The following is a 24968-nucleotide window of genomic DNA, read 5'->3' as shown; positions in this document are numbered from 1 at the left end:
TCCGGAAAACACTGAATTTTAATGTTTTTAAACACTGACTTTTTATTTTCACATCAGGTTTTACAGATTCAACGTCAATTTGTTAAAAAGGCTACAATTCACCGTGTCTACACTTTTACAGAATTCACAATCTGGTTCGGACTTGCCTGGCAAGAACCAAAACATGAAACCTGTGCGGTAAAATTATCCTGTACTTAAAAAATCACCCGCAGTCCTTCCACTGCAAGACGGTTAATCTAACCGACATATTTTGCCTGCGAATTAATCGCTATCTTAAGATTTACCTTGGCTTTATAACGTCTTGAAATGAACTTCAGACAAAACAGTGGCTATCACTAATTTCATTTCGCACGAAATTGTAACACGAAATCAAACGGCTGGATCTTTGTGGACTACATGGTCATCTTCAAGTTCCAACGTAAGTAGTAACCTGTGCGTGTGCGCTACAATTTTACATTTGTATCTCATGACCACTGGACACAAACCTTTCTCGGCTCTACCCACCTAATTTATGTTTTCCTAGTCTATACTTAAGACACACGCAGAATTTTCCGCCTCTTGTGGAAGCATTCACTTGCTATGGGGATTGCGTCTGAACAGTAATCGAAGACCAAACCAAGCGGCATATGCACATGTTTTTTTGGATTCAGTTTTAAACGGTCGTCAGGAAGCCATTTTACTATCTATCACACAACTCTAGAGACGGAATAAATGGCTATGAATAACCAGTGAATGCGCATTTTCAGCCGAATGAATTGTCCAGTGCGCCAAATACACAACTTGTACATTACCGTAAAATACAACGCGTGTGCCTTGTAGTGGTCGGAAACATTTAATGAGTATTCAAGCATCATTTTGGAATTACTATTTTTTCCTTTTCAAATTACAATTGTCCGATTTCTTTGTTGTGTACTTGCTTTTTCTTTCTATCTTTCTCTCTGCTAGTCATCTAATTATAAGCAGCAACCATTACGGTCTGGCTGTAGACTAACTACTTTTCGTACGGAGCCGCTCAATTCCCCCTATCCCCCCACCCCCACCAGACAGCTTCCTCCTAAGAAGTCCTCCTCAGTAACATGATTTCACATAGCTGTGAAAGCGTTTGAATTGCAAGGGGTGGGGGAAGTTCGCATCAGAACATGGAAAACTTCCCATACCCCTCGGGTAAAGTGATTTGTGTAAGGAGTAGGAATAAACCGGTACGCTAACTTCTGTAGAGGTACGGAACAAGACAGCGCTACAACAGTCTCCATGATTAGACTCGAGCGCCGTCGACATTTACTGCAACATGGTGAAGTACCATGAAATCATATCGTTTGACAATCACCAACGCTACTTTCAACCTGTACTTGGTTTTTAAGGTCCTGATGTCAACACATAAATTCTCCTTTCCTAATCCCCATACATTCTTTACAGTATTAGTTGGGAGAATTTGAACATCTGTCATTTATCAATGGCAAGCCTTCCTTACCGCGCTTCTCCGTCGACTCCCTACAGTCCTTACAGTGTAAGCTCTACAAATCTACAGACAGCCAGACCTATGATTGCCGAATACACATCGATAAGCATTTACCGTACAAAATATAATTTCTACATATAATCCTGTCTGGCGGTGGACGGTTGCTCGTCAGAGTCCGGGGGGGAAGCTGTTCACCTCTCCTTGTTCGTTGACGGGAGCTCCGTTCACCTTGTACATCACTTTTATTCTCATACGTAATGGTTGCTGTGAAAACAAGGGGACAGTATTTCAGTTTTTTTTTTTTTCAGTCTTGGAACTAAACTATTACAAAACTGCGTTTGAGCTGCGTTTTGATAATTCAATTGACCCACCGCGACTCAAACAAAACATTTTCGCGTTGGTAAAGGGTTAAGCGACACGTGTGCAGTGTTGTAAATAGTAAGTACAACGCACAATTTACAAACTAAATACAGCGTTACAAATATGGAGAAGTGATAGTCAGGAGCTAACATTGTAAGATAATGGTTTTGAATCACGCGTACTAACGTCAATATTTTAACTGATGAAGGCTCAAGCACCAGCCGAAACGTCTTGAACAAACATCCAAAAATAGTCAGTGTCAAACTATTATCTTACAACGGTACACTCTTTTTAAATAAGAGTATATTCTAAAAGACTAAAATTTACGAAATTTTAAGAATATTTTAAGGATAAACACGAGGCTGAGATTTTGAAAAGAATATAATTGCGTTGAAAATTTAAAACACAATTCAATATGTTTTTAACTAGACCATATAATAGTACTCCTTTGTCTAAACGGCAAAACTAGCCAAAAAGCAACAAAAACAGTACTAGCTGTATGTTCGATACTAATAACATTTCCGCAAGAAGTTATGTGCGTCATATCAAGCTTTAATGCCTGCAGGCTGGCTCCAAAATTACTTCAATACCATCCAGACACCAAATACATTCGAAAACAGAATTGTCATACGCTGTAATCTAAGAATATTCACAAGGATATTTTAGGCCTAAAATCGGAAGAAAAATAAGAATATTCGGCCTCAGCCGGAAGAACAACATTCTTATATAAAAAGGGAGTGTATTGAAGGCATTGTTCATGACCGAGATTTTTTTCTAGAAAAAAGCGATTTTAACATTCTGGGGTTAGGGCGGGGTTCTACTATAAAAATGATAAATTTCTATTAACGGTGATCTTGCATTTGAAAGTCAAGAACAAAATAAACAGAATTCTCTGTATCCACGGGAAAACATTACTCACAAGTGTCACTCGAAGTTTGATCTAGTAGTTTCACTTTCAGATCAATTCACGTGTTCGCTGACAAAACAGGCGGATACTTGTCGCATGTCTTGCTTGCCGTCACAAGAGTTTTCGTCTGGTTATCACATGGTTTAATGAAACAAAATCGATGTAGGCCTCGTGTTTAAACAACATCTTGGCACTTGGCATACACTTCAAGATTAATATTTCTCTTTGATAGCAAATTACTTTTGTTCTATTGTTTCGAACTACTTCGGGGCTGAACGACTCATTAACACCCACTGGTGTTTACTTCACTTCATCTGTTGCAGCTAAAAAAACAGCCAAGAAGCTGCGGCAAGAAAGAGACAATATGGCCGGGTATATGAACAGAAGAAGCGCGCCCAATACAGCCGGGTACGCGAATGTAAAATTAATGCAATTTTATTATTAAAACTCGGTTAACCAGCATCAAGTGCGCCCGGCGTGGCTATATTAAACAACAATTGATTACTGTTTTACATAATATTCAGACAATGCGTCTAATTGTCCAACCGAGGAAGTTGATTGTTCGCAGCGAGAAACACAACACTTGCAACAAACCGCAAACAATGAGCAACAAGCGGAAAACAGGAATAGTGCTGTCGACATCAACAGAACCACAGGATGACATGATACCGCAAGACACAAAGACCTGCACACCTACCGCAGTAGAAACAAAGGGCGCACATTATTTAACTCCGGAAGAGCGGTCGTAAAACAACTAGGACGCTCCTACCTGCCAAGGGCAAATCTCTACACGTGTGAAAAAACAATATGTTCGACCGAGCGCGTCTGTCGCGTTGAGACACGTTGACAACGCGCTCCAAAAACACGTGCATATACCCACTCAACTGACACGGTAGAATATTACATCCTGTACGCTGAGAAGAGCGCTTCACACGTGTTGTGCCGCTGGCGAAGCTGAAAATAGCTCAGTGGACAATCTAGAATCTTAACGCGTGTTTATCTTAAAGGTGTTCAAACAAATGTTCTTTCCAAAACCACTCTACCGCAAGGATGGGCGTTCTACAATTAAATAACAAGGTTCTCAACTTGAATGAAAAGGGGAGGAATTAACGAAGTTTTGAATGTCACGTTTTTGTTTCGGAAAGATAACAACGATGAAACCGAGCCAAATCAGTCCGGCTGCTGTTAAGCGCAACATACAACACACGATATAAGCATCGAGTGTAGCGTCTGACAAGCCAATTCAGCTGAAGGCAAGAATCAAATATAGATTTCCTTTCAGCAGAGTTCCGCGTCAAAGGGAAGGAAAACAGTAGTTTTCACTTAACGACAGGATGGTTATAGAAAACAGTTAACACAGGCGAAGGAACAAAAATATAAAGAAATTAAAACAAAAATCAAATGGAAGGGAACCGAACAACCTGCCTAACTTAGAAAGTATGCGCAAGAGCAAATACAAGTGCGTGCCAGTGGTTAAACAATCTTAGAAAAAAAAGGCTTCAAATGAGCATGCGTAAATATGACGTTCATGCCTAAATCACACCAAAATCTCGACCCAGAGCCCTCGCGTTTTCGGACAGCGGTAACCGAACACCCAACGCTCTGTATAAAAATAAAAAACCAGCAACAGAAAATCCCGGTTCCCGTTTGATTGGGTGCATGGTTTCTGAACAAGCGTACAGAGAGCAACCGCCGTGACTAATTGTTGTGTGGCTCATTTTCCGATTTTGCCCAGAGGTCCCGTTTCTGACCAAAACGATCACGACCTCATGGAACGAGATCAGTGTCGCACATGATTAGTAGCCTCTTCCAGACGTTCAGTTAGCTGGGGCGCAGCGCGAAAAAGGACGAGCGAAAAAATAGGGGAGAAGTCTTTTTCTCGCCGCGCTTCTCCCCTATTTTCGCTCCCCGTTTTTCGCGCTGTGCCCCAACTAACAGAACGCCAGGAAGAGGCTTCATGAGTAGTAGCCTGTGCGTGTATTCAACGTCAATATTCCTGGTGCTTGTGTTATATGAGCATTACTTACACTGGCGTTACGCGCGAACACTACATCTGCTAGATTTCCATCACATTTAACTGACGCACAGCTGCATTGATTACCTGTTGAGGGTTCGCTACTTTGACTTCTTGATTAATAGCGCCTGAATTGTTGGGTGGTACAACATTACCAGACGGGCTTTGAAGCTGTAACTGAAATGTCTGTGTATAAAAACAAACGAGGGGCAAATTACAGAAAACAACGACACAAGGTTTATTAAGTACATATTTTGAGCCTTCTTGCGAGGACAATAAAACAAGACGCCTCGACTTTAGTGGTTTTTTTGAGTCGCACTTTAAAACACGCTTTTCAACTTATGAGTTACACTTATTTCCTTCAGGGTGCCACACACAAGATTTGTTGTGTCCCAATTTCAATCAGTGTTAACCGGTAAAACTGTCAAAAACGTCCGGCTAAGTCACAGGAATTTATATTTAACTTAATAAGAATCTCGTAACTACCTAAACTGTAAATTTATTCAGTATGAACACGTAGACGAATTGTCAAATTCAAACTACGGACAAAAAATTCGCAGTTATGATTTACGTTCTCCGTCTACGCAGATGTTGGCCATTTCACGTCGTCAGGGTTCGTTCTCTTGTTCTCTTTCTTGGACTAAAATTCAAGGACCTTTCAAGGACATTCCGGGACACTAAAAACATACCATTAGAACGTGACAGGAGATGCTCAGGTTTGAGGGATACCTGCTGGATCTGTTCAAGTCTAAATCGTTTTTAGTTATGGTTCTACATGGAAACCGTCACACAAAAAAGTTCAAGGTTTTTCAACGACCCAATATGGTTTTCACGGACTTTCAAGGCCTTGAATTGAATACACCGACTTTTAACTTAAGTACGAACCCTGCGTCGTTGTTTCATTAAGGGTGGCTAGGAGTAGACAACACAACACAGTTGCAAAGTTACTGTTCTACTCATAAATCTTTTGCTTGGCGACGTTGCTGTTGCCATTACGATTTACGTAAGGTTCTTATCATTCAAACGAAGCGAAGAGAAAAACTGCCTGCACACCTTAGGTACTGCTGCTTGGAACACAAACTCAGTCATGGGTTGAGCGAGCGAGTTTGTAGCCGTCATCATGATCGACACTACGTTAGACGGATTACCAGGAACTTTTTCAAACCCAAAGTTTATCTTTAAACCATTGTTTTCGAAGGCTGTTATGGACGGAAAACCTATCAACACAAAGAGGAGATCAAGTGAGTCCGACATTATATAACTCGGTTATCAACACAACAGTTATTCGTCATGTCGTGATCAAGGATAAATTTCAGATCTGATATGGCGAGCGACGCTTAAGAAAGCGTAAGATCACATCAAGCATTTAAATATTTATACCATGCCACAGCCAATCAGAATACAGGAAAGCCGTTGTATATTCGACGGTATTGCACCCAACCTTCCCATCATGCGCTGCGCGTATGTCGCATTGATTGTGTTGGCCACTGTATTTTCTAAGGCATGGTATAAAATAGTTATACAACGCTCTCTCGTGGTATACCATGAAATATCCCACGAGTCACTTGTATTTTCTTGGTGTAAACACGAGTCTTCAGGCGAGTGTGCATACTGAGAAAATACAAGTGTCTATGGTATACCACGAGAGAGCGTTAATAACCAAAGTGGAGCGTTCAATTACAGAGAAGAAATTCGCAAGTAACTTTACATTTTGAAAGTGAGAAAAGTGATAAGACTTGTTAATATACAAACCAGAAGAGAAGTTTGGAGTTTGATTCTGAGGAGCGATCGGTTCATGATTGAGCTGAAGCTGAGCCGGCATTCCAGATGGAGCTGGATTCAGCAGTCCCCCACCATCTAACAAGTTAGGAACTGCTGGTGACGGCGCCATCATGTTCATGGGAGGAGGACCTGGACGTGAGGAATAAAGATGTCAATAGTTTAGCCTTTACTAATTGCTTAAAATCGCGCAAAGAAAATATAAAGGGATGGTATAGTGGACAGAAGAGAAATTTGGTACAACTGACCTGCATTTGTTGAGCCTAGGTCCAGATCCCCTAATAAATCTAAGAGGTCCCCGCCTGATGAGGCCGCTGGAGCCGGAGGTTGGACTGGGGCGGGTGCGGGTTCTGGTGTCGGGCCTCCTCCAAGTAGATCCAACAGGGTTTCAGACTGGACGTTGTAGGGAATGAAGGGAGTGCAATTCAGAGGTAATACAAGTAAAGTTCCTTCAAGTAAAGCCTTAATGAGCTCCATCTTGCAAACAACTCACACTCGCTCAATTCTCTTCGTGTCCTTGGGCGCATGGGGCCATGTTGTAAACAACGAAAAGAGCATCGTTTTTCTGTTTTTCATGTTCTTATCTGTTTCCGTGTTAACCATCGCAAGTCATTTTCACTTCCTAATCGATTCCTGTCATTTGTAAAGCACTCTTCTTCAAAATCATTATCGATGAGTTTCATGTGATCTACGCGTTTTTAGCTTTTTAAAATATTCCCAAAAACAGATGAACTTTTTCCAAACACAGGGAAAGCACACGACGATTTATATTCCAAAGGATTTCATGGACATCAGCAAATGCGCAGGAAAGAGGAAGAGAAGGGGAATTCAGGAAAGCAGGATAATGTTTTTTTATAGCACAATCACTAGGAAAACATAATACTATTCCCTAAGTGAATAAAAATAAAACTGCAAATTGACTTTCTCGCAATCTTACCCCTTGTTTAGGAGGTTTCTGTTCCACCACAGCTGCAATACAGAAAGAGATAATTAATATTCTGAGTTTGGGAAAGAAAAAGTTAATGTACACAAACTGGGGTTAATACAGGATTTTAGAGATTCGAAATTCGAGTCAAAATAAAGTTATGTATGTACGTATATGTGTAAGGGGGTTCGAGATACGGACCGCTGAATCCAGTCCCCTGTAGGGGGGTCCAGGAGCATCTTCCCCCTGAATATTTTTTAAAATTGGAATCCTGCATTCTGAAGTCAACACAGCGTGTTATAATGTCTAATTTTTTTTAAAAAAATTTAGGGGTTCGACCGAAACCACCTTCGATCCGCCCCAGACAAACACACACAAATGTAACATGCAGACATGGTACCTTGTTTTGTTTCCACCTCTGGTTGTGATGGCACTTCTCCATTTGTGACTGGCTCAGGAGAGAGTTTAGATTCCATGACAGGCATCTTCTCCAGCAGAGCAGATCTGAGGTTTAAAAATCAACAAATTACAATGAACAGTCACAGCTACATGTATAAGCGGTGACTCTGAATCTTTTTACATATACAATGAAAATTCAATGAAAATTCAATGAAAATTTTGATAATTTCCGGAGTGAGGAGTTGTCTTTTTCAAATGGCCACTTCCTGACATCACCTTGGTACATTCAGAAGTGTGTTTGTTGAGTGTATGACCCTGTCACTCAGTGTCACGCTGAGCATTACACATTCAAGCAAGCAGACCAGTAGACTTAGTCCCAAGGATGACCTTTTATTGCAGATGGTTTGTTCCAACCCTAGGATTGGGACCAATCTGTAGGGCTCAGGTATCAGATGATCGTGATGGCTCATTACCACACCCCTCAACTCCGGTTTCTGAAGCACGAAGTCACTACAAGCACTCCACAGCTACCTGGGACCTATTTAAACTCCTAGGTTGGGGAGAAGCACTGTAAGAGTAACGAACCCTGAGCAGACCATGCATATAAACAACCCAAACATCTGCATCTGGGGTGTGGTGCACCAGCCATTACATCTTCATATAAAGCATACTCACCTCATACTGTCATGTTTATTGAAGAGAGAACCAAACTCCACACCTCTTTGCTGCAGTTCAACATCCATATTCACTTCAAATTGGTTGATAACATTCTTAATCCGCCTGAAAATAACACCAAAACACAGTGATCATGAAAATAACTTAATCCCCTACTTCTGCTCTACTGTGATCTGTGAGCCTCTTTCAGTAAACCATATCGTCAACTGACTCTCAACTTCATGTACTTTTAGCATACATTTCCTTTTCGGTAACCATGATATCCAAAGTAGTGGAACAGACTCTAGATCCATGGAATGGGTGGTCTGTCTGTCTTTCTGTCTGTCTGTCTGTCTGTCTGTCTGTCTGTCAGTCAGTCAGTTGCCAGTAAAGATGTTGAGGTAGACAAATTTTTCATCACAATCAGGGTTGTCAATAAGGGCCATATTCCTTGTTGCTTTGAGTAAGACTTTGATTTGTAAACTCCTAATATTGCATTTTAGACTTCCTTCATAGCGTAGAAATAGCGTTTTTCCTCTTCTTTTCTTCTTTAGTGTGCATTTGTGCTTCAGTTTTCTTGCTGACCTGTATTTTATTTCTAGTTAATGCTGATGTTAACTGGCTGCCTGGCTCTGCTAGCCCCTATGGTTATTCCAAGCAGCTAGTACTCTAATTTTCACTTTTAATATTTTCATTGTCGTAATTTCTTATTTTGTGCAAGAGTGAGTGCAAAGAAAGATTGAGACGGATTCCATCCAAAGTTCCCGCAATAAGTACAAAAATTATTTACTAAAAATCTACTCACAGCACAGTAACTTTTTGAATACTATTCAAAACATCTCACTGTAATTCATTTCTCTAGGTGACCCCACGATTAAATCCCCAAGCATTCTCGAGAGATTTAAAGTCAAACTTCGTAAGAATGCTTAATGCGTGTGTTATTGTGTTTTCAACAGACGCGAAATATCCGTTTTAATTGAAATATGGATAACTTCAAGTTCAATTTCTCTCGCGGGGTCAGCTTGAAAACTTACCTCTCGATAAGATCTTCTCACCTTTATTCAAAAATATTACCATGCTATGAGGTTTTTTTGGTAACTTTATTTTTGCCATTATTGCTCGATTGTTCTGCAGATATCATCTTAATTGATTGATAACCCTCAACAGCTGATGCAACTGAGTATGTTTGATGGGCCCTTGATGTTATGGGTGAACTTGCCTGTTGTTGATACAATTCACTCAAAAGAAAACAAGTTTGTTACGAGTGTGAAGATCAAGGTGACTCGAAACCTACTGACAGCCCTGACAGTAGAGGACCCCTTGAACATCGATCTCTGGACATTTTTCGTGCATCAGATTTGTGACTAAAGAATGAGAGTTCTTCATAAAAACCAGTGTAAGACATTTAGCGTTTTTTTAATCCTGTAGAAACGCTAATTCTACACATTTGAAAGTTCATTCTATGCTCACCAAAACAATGTACAGAAAACCTGTCAACACGTCGTAAGTCATCAGGTACTTACTCCATAGTAGCAGTAAAGCGTGTACTAAGTTTCATGACAGCATTCAATGCATAATTCTTTGTGGCAGGCGTAGAATGTGAGCTGTAGAGCACGCTCTCGAGTACATCAAGGACATCATTCTCAGTGAGCTAGAAATAACATTGGCAAATTGAAACATTACATTAACATGTGAAAACTGCATATAGTTTAACAAGGTGACACCGTTAACATAAAGCCTGCCAATGTAAATAGCTTCCATCAGTTCAGGGGTTACATTATGGGCCGTGCACCGGGCAAATTGACCAGGTGTGAGAATGATTTTGCCCAGCTGGTTTGACCAAGAAGAGGAAAATTTTTATTATAAAAAAGTTCAGTTCAAAATATTTTGCCTGTCTGTGAAAACCAGTTGCTCCCCTGCTGAAAATGTTAATAAACCCCTGCAGTCGTGTCATCCTTAACTTTGTCCTGCTTCTTTGTACTTTCTTTATTACAAACACTCTCAGGGTTGTCAAATGCTCGCGACAAAAATCACAATCAACTTTGTGAACTCAGCTGGGTACCCTGCTACTCTATTCTTCCAATTCCTTAGAAAAGATTGTAAGATCAGCAACCTTTAGACATCCTTGCAAAAGCTTTCATTTTTAATCATACACGTCACCTGCAATTTCAACTTACATTGAGAGATTCATCCTCTTCATTTTCGACAAATAACTGATCGCCATACTCTCCACAGCACCAGGAACCTACCTGGACCATTGGTTGCTGAAAGGAAGTCAAACACATACAACACTGAAACCTTCAATTTAAATGCTGAAAGATATTAGCTCTCACTATTCTATAATGGAAGCGTTAGATTTACTCCAAGCAATCCAAATCAGTTAAGGTTTTTCCTCAGAATTGCATTGTGCATCCCTACTGCGCATGATTTTCGAGTCATTAGCGTGTGCTCGCAAGCGCATGCACATACAAAATGGTGGCTTTTTCTAAATGGTTTGGATTGCGAGAGACAAATGATCGTTTTTTCTCAGAAACGAGTACGGGGACCTAACGATTTTTTTACTTAGTTTGAAAACAGCTATCACCTTTCCATACAGTGAATATAGACCAATTTCTATTGCAGAGTAACAAATTATCACTGAAAATGAGAGCATACCAAGCACTCATAAACGATAAGATGTGCCCTCAACACTGCATGCTTGGAACATATTGAATCCCTGTCGACTAAATATGGGTGCCTTTATCATAAAACGTACATCAAATTACTCCTTAACATTGATGCAGTACATCCATTGTTGTATTTCTTGCTTAACTTTCTCCCAATTTTTCTGCTCTCACAAAGCGTAAAGTGAGTGGTTTAGATTTAGACGTTTCTAAAAGCATATAATGTAAGGAATTATGTGTTTTACTGAGGGTCTTCCTGCTCCTAAACGAGTATGGGGACCCCCTCTTTTTTATTTCAATATTTAAGTTCTCTTGATGTAAGAGACCAACAGGCAAAATTTGAATGCAAATCTATTGTGCGTTCTTTTTCAGGGGAATGACCTTAAGTGATGAATGGATGCCAGTGCTACACAAAATGAGGCACACAAATGCAGTGAGTAATAGCAATTTTTTTCCCTTTACCCTCGGCTAGAAAACTCCTTCAATCAATCAATCAATCAATCAATCAATCAATCACTCACTCACTCACTCAATCAATCTTTATTTATAGAGGGTAACACCTAAAAGTTTCACAACTAATAAACTTGCTGCCCTCTTAAATAGACATGTATAATAATTAAAAATCTATTAAAAACCTATGTAAAATTATTTATTAATTATATGATCTCAAGATCTAGTGTGAATGTTTTGGTTCAATTTTACCTTTGGTACAATTCGATATCTCCATTGTTCTGACCAGTGTATGGCAAGATACAATGTTGAATTAATAATGTACATGAAACAAAGGAAAATATCAAACTGAACCACAGGTAAAATTGAACCGCAACAGGGATTTTCCAGCAGAATCATCAAGCACAAATGCAAAAAATTCTTGCTAACAGAAATTTAGTCAAAACGTTCCCAGTCCCTGTAGCTACATTATAACAACAAAAAAGGTTTTATAAGTTCATGCTTTCAGCTGTGCATCCATCACATAAATAAACTTGTTGATAACATCGTTTTCAAGAAAGTACCTGGCTTATGTCGTTTTGCATGGCCTTAAACAGCCGTTGGACAGCATAAGCTTGCAGCTCACTGGATGTTGACACTAGATGGATCAGGCTTGGTACCGCATCATCACGAACAAAATTTCCAGCCTAGGACAAGATGAAAGAAATTAACGAAACAGAGACCAAAAAGAACCTACACTGTATGACCAACAGGTTTATGTTACTTGCCACCACAACTGGTCATTTTGAGACACAGGACGAAGACAACTTCTCGGAATGTAGGATTATAAAACAACAATGGCAAAGTTGTTGTTGTTGTTTTTTTTTTAGTTGGTTCTATGCTTGCATATTTGTTGCATACATGTAGTTGAAGTGCAAAAAGAAAGAAAGAAAGAGTTTCTCAAGTACTTCCTAACTTTAAATTTGTTACTGATTTGATTCATACATGTACATAATATGAACTGGACCTCAGAGATTACCATGCTTTTACATATGTAATTTCAAATTGAACTGGTGTTCAGTACAGGAGCCATCTTTAAAACTTGTGTGATTACTCTGAGTTCACTAAAACATGTAGTAACTGAACTAACCATTGGTAGGAGCCCTCATATTGCAGAATGTAACGATCATTCCTTTTGTCAGAAAATGTAGTAGTGTCTCAAAATCATTAATCATTGGGCACATTTACACACAATGGTCAATGTCACTATCACAATTCATACAACTTCACAGACAAAATTCAAGGACTTCTCAAGGATAACACCTAGTTTTCACAGACTAAACTTAATGACTTTTGTTGTCCCTATTTAACACCTCAAACACTCAGCTGAGTCATTTAAGGTTTTTGGATAGTTCAGCAATGGCTAATGCAATTAGTCTCTGTAACAACATTTTGTAAATGAACATTCCTGAGAACTCTTTTCATTTTATTTTCCCTTGTGTAACTTCCAAATTATGATGGAGGTTTGGAGATAAGATTATTGCACTCACTGTAGTAAGAACTTTCATCATGGTGTCAATGTGCCATCTCTTGTTTGGAGAATACCTAGAAACACAATGCAAAATAACAGTAATTATTGTATAGACACAAGTGTTTTACTGGAAAATACACCAGTGGTAAAATTCATACAAAACCACATCCGGGACTCGGGTGGCATATTTTCCATATCCCCACTAGTGAAGATATCGATGATTTCACTGATATCAAGTTTGTCTCTTAAATTGTGCTTGAATTCATTGGTGTATGATCGAAACATCTTCGGGTCTTCCTTGAAAGTCTTCGGCAATCTTCGGTAGTCTTCAGAAATTTTTGGAAAATGTACGGCAATATTCATGTGACCTTCGCACAAGTTTTGGAGAATCTTCGGAAATCTTCACGTTAGCTCATAGATATGAATTTTATGTTCTTGTGGCAAAAACACTATCCCACTAGTGAGCATAGCAAACGCGGTATTGTTCTTGCCACTCGAACATAAAATTCATAATCTTCTTGCCACCACACAATATCCTCTATATAAATCATGAGCTAAGTATATGTGCAATGAAAAAGAGGCTTTCTCTTTGATGCAGGAAGAAGTTCTTACTTTTCAGCTGCTAAGAAGATTTCTGAGGTGACGTAGGACTTGAACTCCAAATCAGCCTTGACCAGGAAGGTCAGTAGTTCCTTCATCATGCCACGAATGTTACTAGAGTTTACCAGAGCAAAGGACAACTCCATAGCTCGCCTGAAAATAAAAGGACAATGTGATGTAATGCCAGAAGGCTATGTAACTGTGTGCTCATTGGGTTTAAAGGTGAGCATGTCAGCTCGTGACAATGAAATATGCAAAAAGGCATTCCATTTTCGAAATATGTTAATGATAACCGACTATATTATTTTTCTGCTGTGAAGATTGTGTTCAAGAAAAATGGCGAAAATCTTACTGACCAACAAAAGGCAACAAAAGGCAACAAAAGTTTTAGAGATAATTCACTGCAAAATTGTTTGTATTTTTGAACATCTTGGAAATATTCCCCTACATAATCCCTTATTCTAACTGACTGTCAGTGCAATACAAGACTAGGGGCACAGTGTACACAAATTTGCAACACAATTCTAGAAAAATGTCAGGGTTAAAAAGGGAAATGAAAAGGCTGGATTATAGCCAGAAAATGAAAGAAAGGAAACGTCAGGGGAAAAACCTATTAAAATATCACAAATTTTGTGGCCATTCTCAACAGTTTCCTATAACGTCTGACCAAGGTTCACCTAATCTTCTAGCTATAAAATGCTTGGGGAGAGGGGAGTGCTTTTATCATGGATGGCAGGGACAGGAACATGGAAGGTTAGCAAGGGCTGCAAGTACCTTCTGATAGAGATATCAGGATCCTTCAGGCAGTCTAGAATTGTAGTACGATGTCTCTGAACAGCATTGTAGTCTGCATGCACCGTCTTTAAAAGTGTGTTCAGAGCAACATATCTATAACACAGAATAGCAAGCACAAAGCCAACACAACATCAGCTTTTTTTTAAAAACAAACTCTTACTTCACAATAGCTAATGGAAACATAATTTACAAATGTAACTAACAAGGCATAGCAATTGTCGGTGTCAGTGTTCCATTTATGGGATTTAAATCTCAGTTACGACAACAAAAAAGGTAATTTCTTCCTTGTTTGTGGCATGACCTATCAGGAGATGGCACTTGATTGATCACATGCTCTGTACAGAAACCTCTATTAAAAGATCCCTAATGTTACTCTTAGATGGACAGCCGAGCATAATTTAAAGGATACGAGGCCAAACCTACATGTATCTGCAGAAAGATTGACTGGTCAGAACCCCATGGTCTAGACCTTAACTACATTTATAAACAGGATTCCTCTGGCTTGTTAAGTCTGACCAGCAGGGGCAGAGAGACCTTGTTGATTGTACATGCTTGTATACTGTCATTTTCTGTCATCATTCTTGGATTTACAAGCATTGTAAGGAAAAAAAAATATATATATATATATTTATCTCACCTTATATTTTTGTCATTGTTTAAAAGAAAGCGTCCTAAAATATTGATTGCTAAAACCTAAAAGTGGAAAGAAACTTAAGGTAAGGAAAGTTAAATATACATTAAACCATGTCACATATATACAACAGATTTATACACAGTTTAACTAATGATTTCCTCAAAGACAGAGCTTTGGACAGACTACATGTATGCACTAGCTTTTGGTAGTAAAATTTCTGGGACAGTTCAATTTTTGTTGAATGTTCATAGTGGTTGATGCAATTAGCTACAACTAGCTAATTTTTGGTCATGCCACTTGAACTGAAAGAAACAAATATTGCAAATAAACATAACAGGCTTAAAAATCCCAACTGGCGGGAGGCAGACCAGTTGGCTATTCACAAACGTGACTGAGGAGTTGAACTGGGGTCTACCAAGAAACACTCCAGCTGAGTGGTCAGAGTGGGACTTGAACCCACGACCTCTGGATGACAGATGAAAATTATGATTTTCTGAGGGTCAAAGAGCCAGAAACCCGGGCTACAACCTTGAAGGCCGTTTTCACTGGAGTGGCAAATCTGAAAGAGTGAAACCCTAATGTAACTCAAACAATAGACATACCCTGAGGCCACTCTCAGATTTTGTATCCATTATGGTTAGAACTGTCTCATACAGGATGGCATTTCCAACATTTTTACTAGTTTCTGTGTTTGTTGCAACCTGTCAATGTACAAAAAATAGACCAAGAACATCAACAAAGTGAATGTAGATGTTAGTACTAGTGCATACATGTACAAGGTTAGAGGTACAAGTCTACAGACAAATGATGGAATAATTAATATATCGCATTCTTTCTTCAGATACACGAGAGCTGTACACTGTACTATTGTTCACTTCACTTAGTAAAAACTGCCTTGAAAAATGGAGGTTGGGTGCAGAAGACATCTAGGAACTTCAATTACTGGCAGCCAGCTGAATCCCTGTGGATGTGCACATCAAAATGCCACTGACCGCAAAGATCAGACCAGTTGTCGCTGTTGTTAACTCCATAAAATTTGATATACACTGTACATATCTTTCAATGTTACATGAAGTTTTGATAATTTGAAGATACATCAAGACAACACTGCACAGTTGATGACATTCTATATTCTCGTCTGTAGACCTCTCATCAATACATTGATCTAGTAAGGAGAAATTATACTTTGATCACTTATGGAATTACTTACTAACCTGAGCCAAGACATCATTCATCTGCTCACTAACTGATTCCTCGTCTTTACCGAGCATTCTCAAGAGTCGCAGAACTTTAACCTGCAAAAAGATAGCTACAACATCACCACAAACTTAATATTACACAAATGAAAGAAATTTTGTTGTCATGAACACAATATACATGCGCATGCAAAAAGGTTGTAATGAGTGCTATCCATAAAAGAACATAATCCAAGTTCAAACACACAAGCTGACTCCATTGGTGTGAAACGCTGACTGAAAGAACATTTTTTTGTCACTTTTATTCCTCTGTGATTAACTATCATTTTATTTAGTACACGTATCTATAAAATGCAATAATGAGGTTACATTTAGCTCAGCATCAAAACTGTAGTCATTTCATAACATAATTTTTTCAATGTGTGGTTGAGAAATATTTTTATCACAGGTTTTTAATAGTTAAATGTTTACCACAATGAATCTGTACAATACCTGAATGAATGGATCACTAATTCCAGAGACATCATGTTCTGGAGAATATCCTGACATCACAAGGTTCTTTAGTGTCTTGACCAATATTGGAACGTGCTGCAAATAATATGAACTAAGTAAGACTCTTGGGGAGGTAGAGCCATGCAACCAAGTGCAAGATTATCTCAAAATCTGGAAGTCGTTTTCGAAGACAGTGAAACGATGAGAGCAAGAGTTTTAAAGGCTTTTTGCTTCTTCCACATACATATATCAGTAATAACAACGTAGTTATAAATCAGCATCTAATTAACATTAGAGATAAAATGGCAGCTGCTGTTACTGTCACTTCTTTGTTTTACATTCTTGGTTTACATGTACATGTCATGTACATATATACATGCACTCTGAGACTTGATGTACCAATTCTTGTAGGAATACTAACTAAGGTTCACATCACTGTATTGTACACAGTTCACAAAAAAAGTATTGTTGAATGGTACACTAGACAGGTTTACACATCAGCCTAACATTCACTTACCCTTCGAAAGTGTGACAGTGTTTCAGGGTTAACACGACACATCTCTGTAACCAAGGACACTCCACACACTAAAACACCTGATAAAGAAATCAAGAACAAAATAGTTAACACTACATGCACATCTGGTAAAGCATGTTCTCCCACAGTTTGATATCATTACTAAGAAAAAAAACACCTACGTGTATCTCCACTACAACTGAAAGTGCCACGGTGTATTAGTTTAAAAGAATGCGGAAACAGTGTATCTGTTTAAAGACGATTCAGAGCCATAGTTATACTTTGTCTTAAACTCTCCAACTGTTTTCAATTCAAATCTCAAATGTGTAAGAACTAACCATGATTTCTTTCATTCAAAAGAGATCTTGTTGTAGGAACAAACACTTCCATAAGTTCAGGTACTTTTCGGACAATTCTCACAGCACAAAGTGCAGCCTGAAAGGTAAAGGGAAAACATTATAGAATGTACAAACTCAAAATTTATGGATTACAAACAATTTCCACTTTAAAAGGTACATATGTTCTGCAAATGAACACTGACTGAAGACATTGCACCTTTACATAGGCAACAACAAGGCCTAATGGTTTGTGTTAGGGTCATCTACGTTTGAACCCTGGTTCGAGTCACTGCATCGTGTTCTCGGGAATTACAATTTAAGGGCCCATTAACTGACCTTTTTGAGCCATTGCTAAGGAAAATTCATTTTCATATAACCTCATCATTTTTAGCTACATTGTAGTTCAGAGCTATTTCTTGTGTTTAACTTTTTCATGATCAGTAACACCAGTGATGATGACATCAGGTCATGCCCATGGTCATGTGATTAATTCCAGAAAAAATGTAAAGGCTCCCAGGCATATCACTTAATCAGAATTTTTTTCATTGATTTAATGTTAATCTTCATTATGCTATGCATAGATTTTGTTTCATTTCTAAAAGGTCCGATTTTGGGATTTCAAAATATAGAAAAATTCATAATTTTCTGAAAAAGGCAAAAATTTCACAAAAGGAATGTGCAGCTATATTTCCAGCCTTGGCATAAATCGTAACTCATCAAAAAAAGCTGGATTAAAAAAAAAAAACACATTTCCTTTAACATTTAAAAGAAACTGGAAGGGTTTCCGAAGTTATCCTATCGGCGCTTGTGCAGTTCTCTACCAGTGGCACTTTGATAAGATCACACAAAAGCCACACAAAGATAGTTTTCTTTTTCTTTTGCACTTGTTTTTCTGTTATTCTCTTATTTTGCTTCTGCTTGTACTTTTTTATGTGGCATTGTGTGAAACACAAAGGAAAAACATGTAATACGTAGCCAAATTTGCACACTACCGAACTGTTTGAATCAGTTTCTTGCTCAGGCAAAGGCAAGTAACCGGAATGAAATTTCACCCCCTTAGAAACCCGTGCGAGTGAGCGCATGTATTGGTTAATGGGCCCTTAAATACTCTAACAGTGCCTCTCTCCACCCACGTGTATGAATGGATACAGACAAATTGGTATCTCAACCTGCCAGATCATGAGGAGGGAAACAAAGTTGTACATGTACCTGTAGCTAAGACCCACCCACTAGCTAATTTTACCAGGTGAAAAGGAGCTTTCCACCAGCTCAAATTTCACTACCAAACAAAAGAGCTGAGAAAATTTTCAAGGTGCACTGGTTAGCTGCACATGTTGATGAGCTTGCTTAAGTTCTTTTTCAACTGCCGGTACGTCGAGGGGAAGATCAACTTTAGACATAGCAGACTCAATCTACACTTACTTTTTTCCTTAGGTAGGAATTTGTGGACTTGAGCAGCTTTTCCACTTCACCTGCTAAATCACGACTCATTTCCTGAGAGCAAATGCTATGACAGGAAGGATGACAAAAATACATGTCAAATGTAACACATGGATAAAACAAAATGTTAAAGGTTGACCAATCTGCACAGCTGGACAAATATGCAACTAGAAAACGATTTTCAAAATATACAATCTGCACTACACTCACGAAAAAGGAATGTATTTAACTTACTTTCCTAAAGAGCAGAGTGCAAGACCTTGCACAAACTGGTTTGAATGACTCAAATCGCTAAAACAAGAAACAAAATGACATTTACACATAATTATTAATTAAAAATACTATGTTCGTGTGAAGTTAGCGATCACAACCATTACAGACCTCTGCTACATCATCTGAGAGTGAATTCTTTTTAGTCTCAGATGACTCTAATCTGGAATGAAATCGCCACATATGTTCATATGTTCTTTAATGCTATGTTTTCAAGCCTCCAAGATTTTTGATGTTGCCATGTACATTGTGCACTATTACATGAAGCTTTTGAAATTTGCATATTAATCTTCTTTACAAAAACAGCTTCCAAGAATAACAACTAAAGTGTAAAAAGTTCAACTATAGAACCCCTAACAACCTATCAAAACAAGAAACCAAGAGATTTCTTTTTAGCACAATGTAACGTACGTGTACACTGTACTTTGTCTTGTACTCACTTTTTCAGAGAATTTGTGACCAAGAGGTGAACATCTTGTCGTTCATCCAATAAAAGCATGGCACCTAGATAACCTATTCTTTTGTCTGTAAACTTGGGTGAGGCAATCAGTTTTAAACATTCCAGCTACAAAAAAATAAATGATGTTCAATAAAAAATGGGTAAACAGTTCCGGGAAAGATTCAGTCACACTATTCTTCAGAACCCAAAATTAAAGGAAACTCTTTCATTTCCAAGTTTTTATCTTACTCTAATTTCCAGAATTTGAACAGACTACACCTTTCTAAACTTTAAACAAATACACCATATTATTGAAGAGAGTTTTTGCAGTAACGTCTGTGGGTTGTGATTGGCAGATTTTGATCCGTTTCATTTGTTTTTCATTGGTTGTTGTCATAATTATGATTGGAGGCAGCTCCAGTAATAATCGCACCTGACCAAAGTGTGCAGGATATCCCAGCATGTGAATGTAAAGCAGCTTGGCAACATTGCGGCATCTAAAATCATTATCTTCCTCCCTGAAAGAATCTCTAATGTATGCACACTCCTTGGCTATCACTGCTCGTTCATCTGCAGCTGTCCGTGCGGCCCTTATTGTTCGTATCAGGTCTCTCAGCTTCCCTGGAGCCGGCATGATTAGGCCTTAACTCCGGAGCTTCTGTTAAAACATGAATCACATTACATGCCATAAACATTATAAAAACTTGTACAAGATTTACAATAGGCATATTTCTCACAATCCTGTCCTGTGGCCATATCAGTCTGATGTATGCTGACCTCATGGTATACTTAATTTCATCTACACGACAGTTTAACTAAATAACAGGCGACAAAATGAGCATGTAGCTTGTAAGAGCTTTTTGCCCTCGGTAATGACAACAAAAAGGTGGATAATTTTTTCTCTACATATGCCATGTGATTATAGATCTGTATGCCTGTATAACTTGAAAAAAACGCATAGAAATAATATTTTTATTCATTTAGAAACTATTGCAAACAACAGAAAGGAAAATCACTGATTATTTCAATTGTAAATCCTCTTTCTTCGAGCAGTCAATAAATCCAGATTTCTCATTAATTTCATGCATGATTGTGATGGAGTTTGGAAAGACTTCCAGAGCTTGTAAGCATTAACCATCACTTGCAGACATCAAATTTAGAGCTTCCCTTTTTGATACCAGCTAAGAATGAGATACAGTGTACTTCTGCCTCAAGGGAATTTTAAATAACTTTTAAAATTTAGTCATAAGTGGTAACTCGTTTTCTGCAGGAAGTAGGCGTCAGTTGTCACATGTAAACACCTCCACATTGCCTGCAACTCTGATCCTTGGCAATAAATGATATATTTTAGCACACTTGCAAAAATCAGTGGCAATTTCACCTAGTGTTCTCAGCTTGTTTCCATTCAAATTCATTTGGAAACAAAAGTTCTGGTTCTGTGAGTGAAACATTGTTAACGTGACAGGAAAATTGAGATTAGCGTCAAACTAACAGATATGATTTTCATTACACCTTGCAGTAAGCACTTGCTTATGCCTTTTTTTATTTACAACCAAACGATCACATATCAGTATTCCTTTCCAGCAAACTGCAAGATCACTGTTAAGAAATTAAGCAAATTAAATTTGAAATGATCAGAAAACCATCACTGATGACACTAATTTAACATTGAGCTTACCCTTGGAGTTTCAGTTTCTGCCTGATGAATTAAAAATCAAATCACCCACTAATTTCAACTGACACAAACGGGTTTTCGTGTACAAGCAAAATCAAAAAACTGAAGAAATTAGCAACATTCAGCATGATTCCGTCTTATGTTGCCTTGTCGCTGGATTGAACTCGGCCGCTAACGTAGAACATAACATAGCAACTATAAAATTAATTTAAAACTTTGATTTGCTTCACAATTACGTGCGCATTGTCGAAAATTGTACTGACTCTCAGATAGTGCACATCAACGTATTCATCTAAGAAGAGTAATTTAACTTTACATATTATCTAAAGTACTTTACTTACAAAGTGCACAGCTCACAATATTCGCCCGTTTACAAAAACTACATGTAAGCTGATTTTAAGTAAACGCTTAATGTTCCAACTACAAACATGCTTAACAAAGTACTGGCCATAAAAAGTCTACAGCACGAACTGATAAACCGTCCCTTGAGCAAAGTTCCTGTTTAAAATTGCACATTTTCGGGTGAAATCCGGCAAATGAAGTGAAGTTTAACTCGAGTATCGCATTGCTTGTCTACTTCTTCCGCCTGCCCTAAGAGAGATATACCTCCAAACAGAGCTCGAAAGAAAGGTCAGAAAAAGGAGATGCTATCTACATGATCACCACTTACCTGATCAAGGAACTTTGATCAAACTCCTCCCTCAAAGAAGGTAATCAGCAGAGAAACCACTCCACGTTCCACGAAGACAAGGAGAATATGGCCGGGACCGGTTATGCGCAAGTGCGGTGGGAGGGACTCGGGCTGTAAAAGCCCGGATGTTACAAAGCCATGCAGACGAGAAAGCAGTTCATTTGAGTAGCGGTGTTGCTCTTAAATATTGCATAAAAACATGGCGCCCGGTAAAACACACGTGAAATTGAAGCTGAAAAATAAATTTCAGACGAGAAAAAGAAACAGTTCTGGTGTCAGAAAGGCCAAGAACAACAGTCTCCCTAAAAAGAAGGTAGGATTATCTAAGGAACTAATAACGTCCAGGAACGTTTCAGCTTCTTGTGTCTTTTTCCTCGACTCACAAATGCAACTCAATGTTGTAATCCGATCGCAGATGAATTGATTAATAACTGGTCTTCGTGACCCATGATGATGCACATTTAGATTCCTTTGACTGTTTTGGGTGCAACGTAGGAGACGGAACAGGGTATAATATGAAGGAAAGGAAAAGAAATTCTCTATGAGAATTGATAAAAGATTGGTGATGGCATGTGGGAAGTGATGAAAAGGGGGGAAAACCTACAGCAGAGTGGAAGCTAGAGGAAAATCAGCAGTGGCAGATCTAGGGGAGGGACCCAGGCCCCCCCTTAATTTGGGAAAAACAAAAAAAAATGCAGAATGAGGAAAAGCCGGCAGGGCAAGCACCCCCCCCCCACCCCCCCACCCCTTAGCATGCAATGAGGAGCTTTATAGATAAACAGTGCAACAAACAGTAGAGTAGGAGATAAGACAAAGGGTTTGCGGTTGGATGTAAGTTTTGAATTGAAATCTAAGATCCAGTTGTTCAAAGGATTGGTAATACATCCACTGGATAAATTACCATCAAGTGAATATCATAGTTGGTTTTATTATGAAGTTAATATTTGATTCTCTTTACATCTGATTAAGGAGCTCTTACACTTCTATAGGTCTCTACAATCTACATTCCAACTTACCCACTGAATAGTGATTAACACAGTGGATAGCATTATTCACCCTCGCACAACCTGGGAACAGTAGACATACAGTGTATAATGTTTGTTGATATCGTTTCTTCTGTTTACAGTTAAAAGAAAAAACGTTCCAGCAGATTGAGGAGATCAACAAGAGTTTTACAGCTGTCCACAACACACTGTTGATTGAGGCTAAAAGTCCAGGTGTGACTGATTCAAAAGTCAAGATGACAGAACAGCAATCGTGTGATAAGGTAAAGATAATGAAAAAAAGAAAGCTCTTTTGGGAACTCTTCCACTCTGGCTAGGCACACATCTAATGTGCAACCAGTTGAGCTCAAATGTTGATCAGAATCTATTTTCTTCTACCAATCTCAACACAAAGTCAAACCTGCTGGTGGTGAGAATTAGTTGATCTTCAACTGGTTAGAGAAGTGTCCCGCTAAGACCTAAAAAATGTGGCAGACGTAATGATAGTTATAATAATTAAATTTCCAACACCAGTTCTTCAAAGAAGAAAAGAAAAGTTTAAGTTAAAGTTTCAAAGTTTTGTTATCAAATGTTATCAATTGCTATGGCAATCAAGATCATTTGACAAATAAGGCTTGTCACCTGTTCTACATGTTAAGCTATGGCATAGTGCATTTCATTTCAGCTGACATTGTTTTCATTTCTTTTCGTGCAGATCAATAAAGAGAAACTCATTCCATCGAATAAAGATGTTACTCAAGAAGAACTGTCAGAGACTGTCGAAAACATCGCAAATCTGTAGCTGTTGATGAAATGCTAACAATGCAAGGGAACGTACACAACTTCGCCCATCTGCTCATCAAAGCTTGTTCCAATCAGGATTTTGATGGTTCAGGAAAAATGCTATGTTGTAAAGGGATGAAAGCATGAATGGTACCCATGAATTCTATGAGTATCTGGTAAGATTGGGAAAGTTTAAATCAGGCTTCTTTTCATCACGAAAAACAACAACAACAGTTGAAAACAACAACAGCAAAAAACCAGAATTAGCAAAAAGTAATCTTGAACAGTTTTGGGTGTCCTTTATTTTTCTCTGCTGAGAAGAAAAATGAGTTTTATTAACTTTATTTAATACTGTTTTATAGCCAGAGAATGTAAGTAAGATTACTTTCCCGAGAAAATTAAACAGGATATTTTTCTTTACGTAACACGTTTTCTTTGTTTGCCGTACATCTCTAGATAGCCGTACAGTTTGTAACGCTAGCTCACTAAGCAGTGAGAACCAGTTCACAGGTGATTAGAGCCGATCAGGGATGTGAATTGTATTTGCTGTTTTAGTGTCTTTGTGTGCGGTAGTTGCACAGAAAAATAGTCAAATACGAACATGGGTTTCGTTTAACTCAGGTCCCCTCCACACTACGCCGAGGAAATTTGAAAACGCAGCTTTATTTCTACGGTTCGGCCTACCGTCCACACTAATCCGTCACGAAAACGGAGCCTTTCGAAAACGACCTTCAAACCGGAGGAATTTAAAAACGCCGGCTTTTCGTTTTTGTGTGGACGGAAAACATTTTGAAAACGGAGTTAAATAAAAACGATGACCTCGCGATAATCATGTGATTTCACTGCTCGCGTTTTTTTTTTTAAACAGAAATCCAAAATGATTGGTGATTGTCGTGCTTCTAAATTCCCCCAGCGTACTGTGAACGGAATTTTCAAAGTAAACCCTCCGTTTTTCAAATTCCTCCAACGTAGTGTGCACGGGGCCTTAAACAAGAAAT

The 24968-nt window shown here is 38.5% G+C and overlaps 2 protein-coding genes across 2 annotated transcripts; one reads left to right on the top strand and one right to left on the bottom strand.

Annotated features, from left to right (window-relative positions):
* LOC110048296 (AP-1 complex subunit gamma-1-like) lies at positions 1-22297 on the bottom strand. Its single transcript, XM_089298106.1, has 25 exons — positions 22184-22297; positions 20272-20496; positions 19840-19964; positions 19364-19420; positions 19112-19196; positions 17690-17786; positions 17355-17431; positions 16838-16933; positions 16364-16444; positions 15752-15850; positions 15153-15208; positions 14495-14608; positions 13733-13873; positions 13140-13194; positions 12174-12296; positions 10675-10761; positions 10021-10148; positions 8519-8623; positions 7845-7948; positions 7457-7488; positions 6768-6912; positions 6493-6651; positions 5794-5957; positions 4828-4926; positions 1-1723 (listed from the first exon to the last, which is right to left on the bottom strand). The coding sequence occupies exons 2-25, from the start codon at positions 20470-20472 to the stop codon at positions 1628-1630; spliced, it is 2526 nt and encodes an 841-aa protein (XP_089154232.1). The 5' UTR covers positions 20473-20496; positions 22184-22297; the 3' UTR covers positions 1-1627.
* A 47-nt stretch (positions 22298-22344) lies between these two features.
* LOC110048297 (uncharacterized) lies at positions 22345-24390 on the top strand. Its single transcript, XM_020754084.2, has 3 exons — positions 22345-22517; positions 23331-23471; positions 23903-24390. Exons 1-3 carry the CDS (start codon positions 22404-22406, stop codon positions 23987-23989), a joined length of 342 nt encoding a protein of 113 aa, XP_020609743.1. The 5' UTR covers positions 22345-22403; the 3' UTR covers positions 23990-24390.
* Positions 24391-24968: the final 578 nt, after the last annotated feature.

This window comes from Orbicella faveolata, unplaced genomic scaffold (genome assembly GCF_042242905.1).
Source record: "Orbicella faveolata isolate gen_17 unplaced genomic scaffold, um_ofav_v1 contig_3, whole genome shotgun sequence".
NCBI lineage: Eukaryota > Metazoa > Cnidaria > Anthozoa > Scleractinia > Merulinidae > Orbicella > Orbicella faveolata.
This window is presented reverse-complemented; position numbering and strand designations above follow the sequence as displayed.

Excerpts from the sequence above, each read along its gene's own strand:
- LOC110048296 (XM_089298106.1), bottom strand. The coding sequence starts at position 20,472 with ATGCCGGCTCCAGGGAAGCTGAGAGACCTGATACGAACAATAAGGGCC. Across the intron at positions 17,432-17,689 it reads TTTGAATGAAAGAAATCATG|GTGTTTTAGTGTGTGGAGTG; the intron begins GTTAGTTCTTAC and ends TTTCTTTATCAG. Across the intron at positions 8,624-10,020 it reads CGCTTTACTGCTACTATGGA|GCGGATTAAGAATGTTATCA; the intron begins GTAAGTACCTGA and ends TGTTATTTTCAG.
- LOC110048297 (XM_020754084.2), top strand. The coding sequence starts at position 22,404 with ATGGCGCCCGGTAAAACACACGTGAAATTGAAGCTGAAAAATAAATTT. Across the intron at positions 22,518-23,330 it reads ACAGTCTCCCTAAAAAGAAG|TTAAAAGAAAAAACGTTCCA; the intron begins GTAGGATTATCT and ends TTCTGTTTACAG. Across the intron at positions 23,472-23,902 it reads AACAGCAATCGTGTGATAAG|ATCAATAAAGAGAAACTCAT; the intron begins GTAAAGATAATG and ends CTTTTCGTGCAG.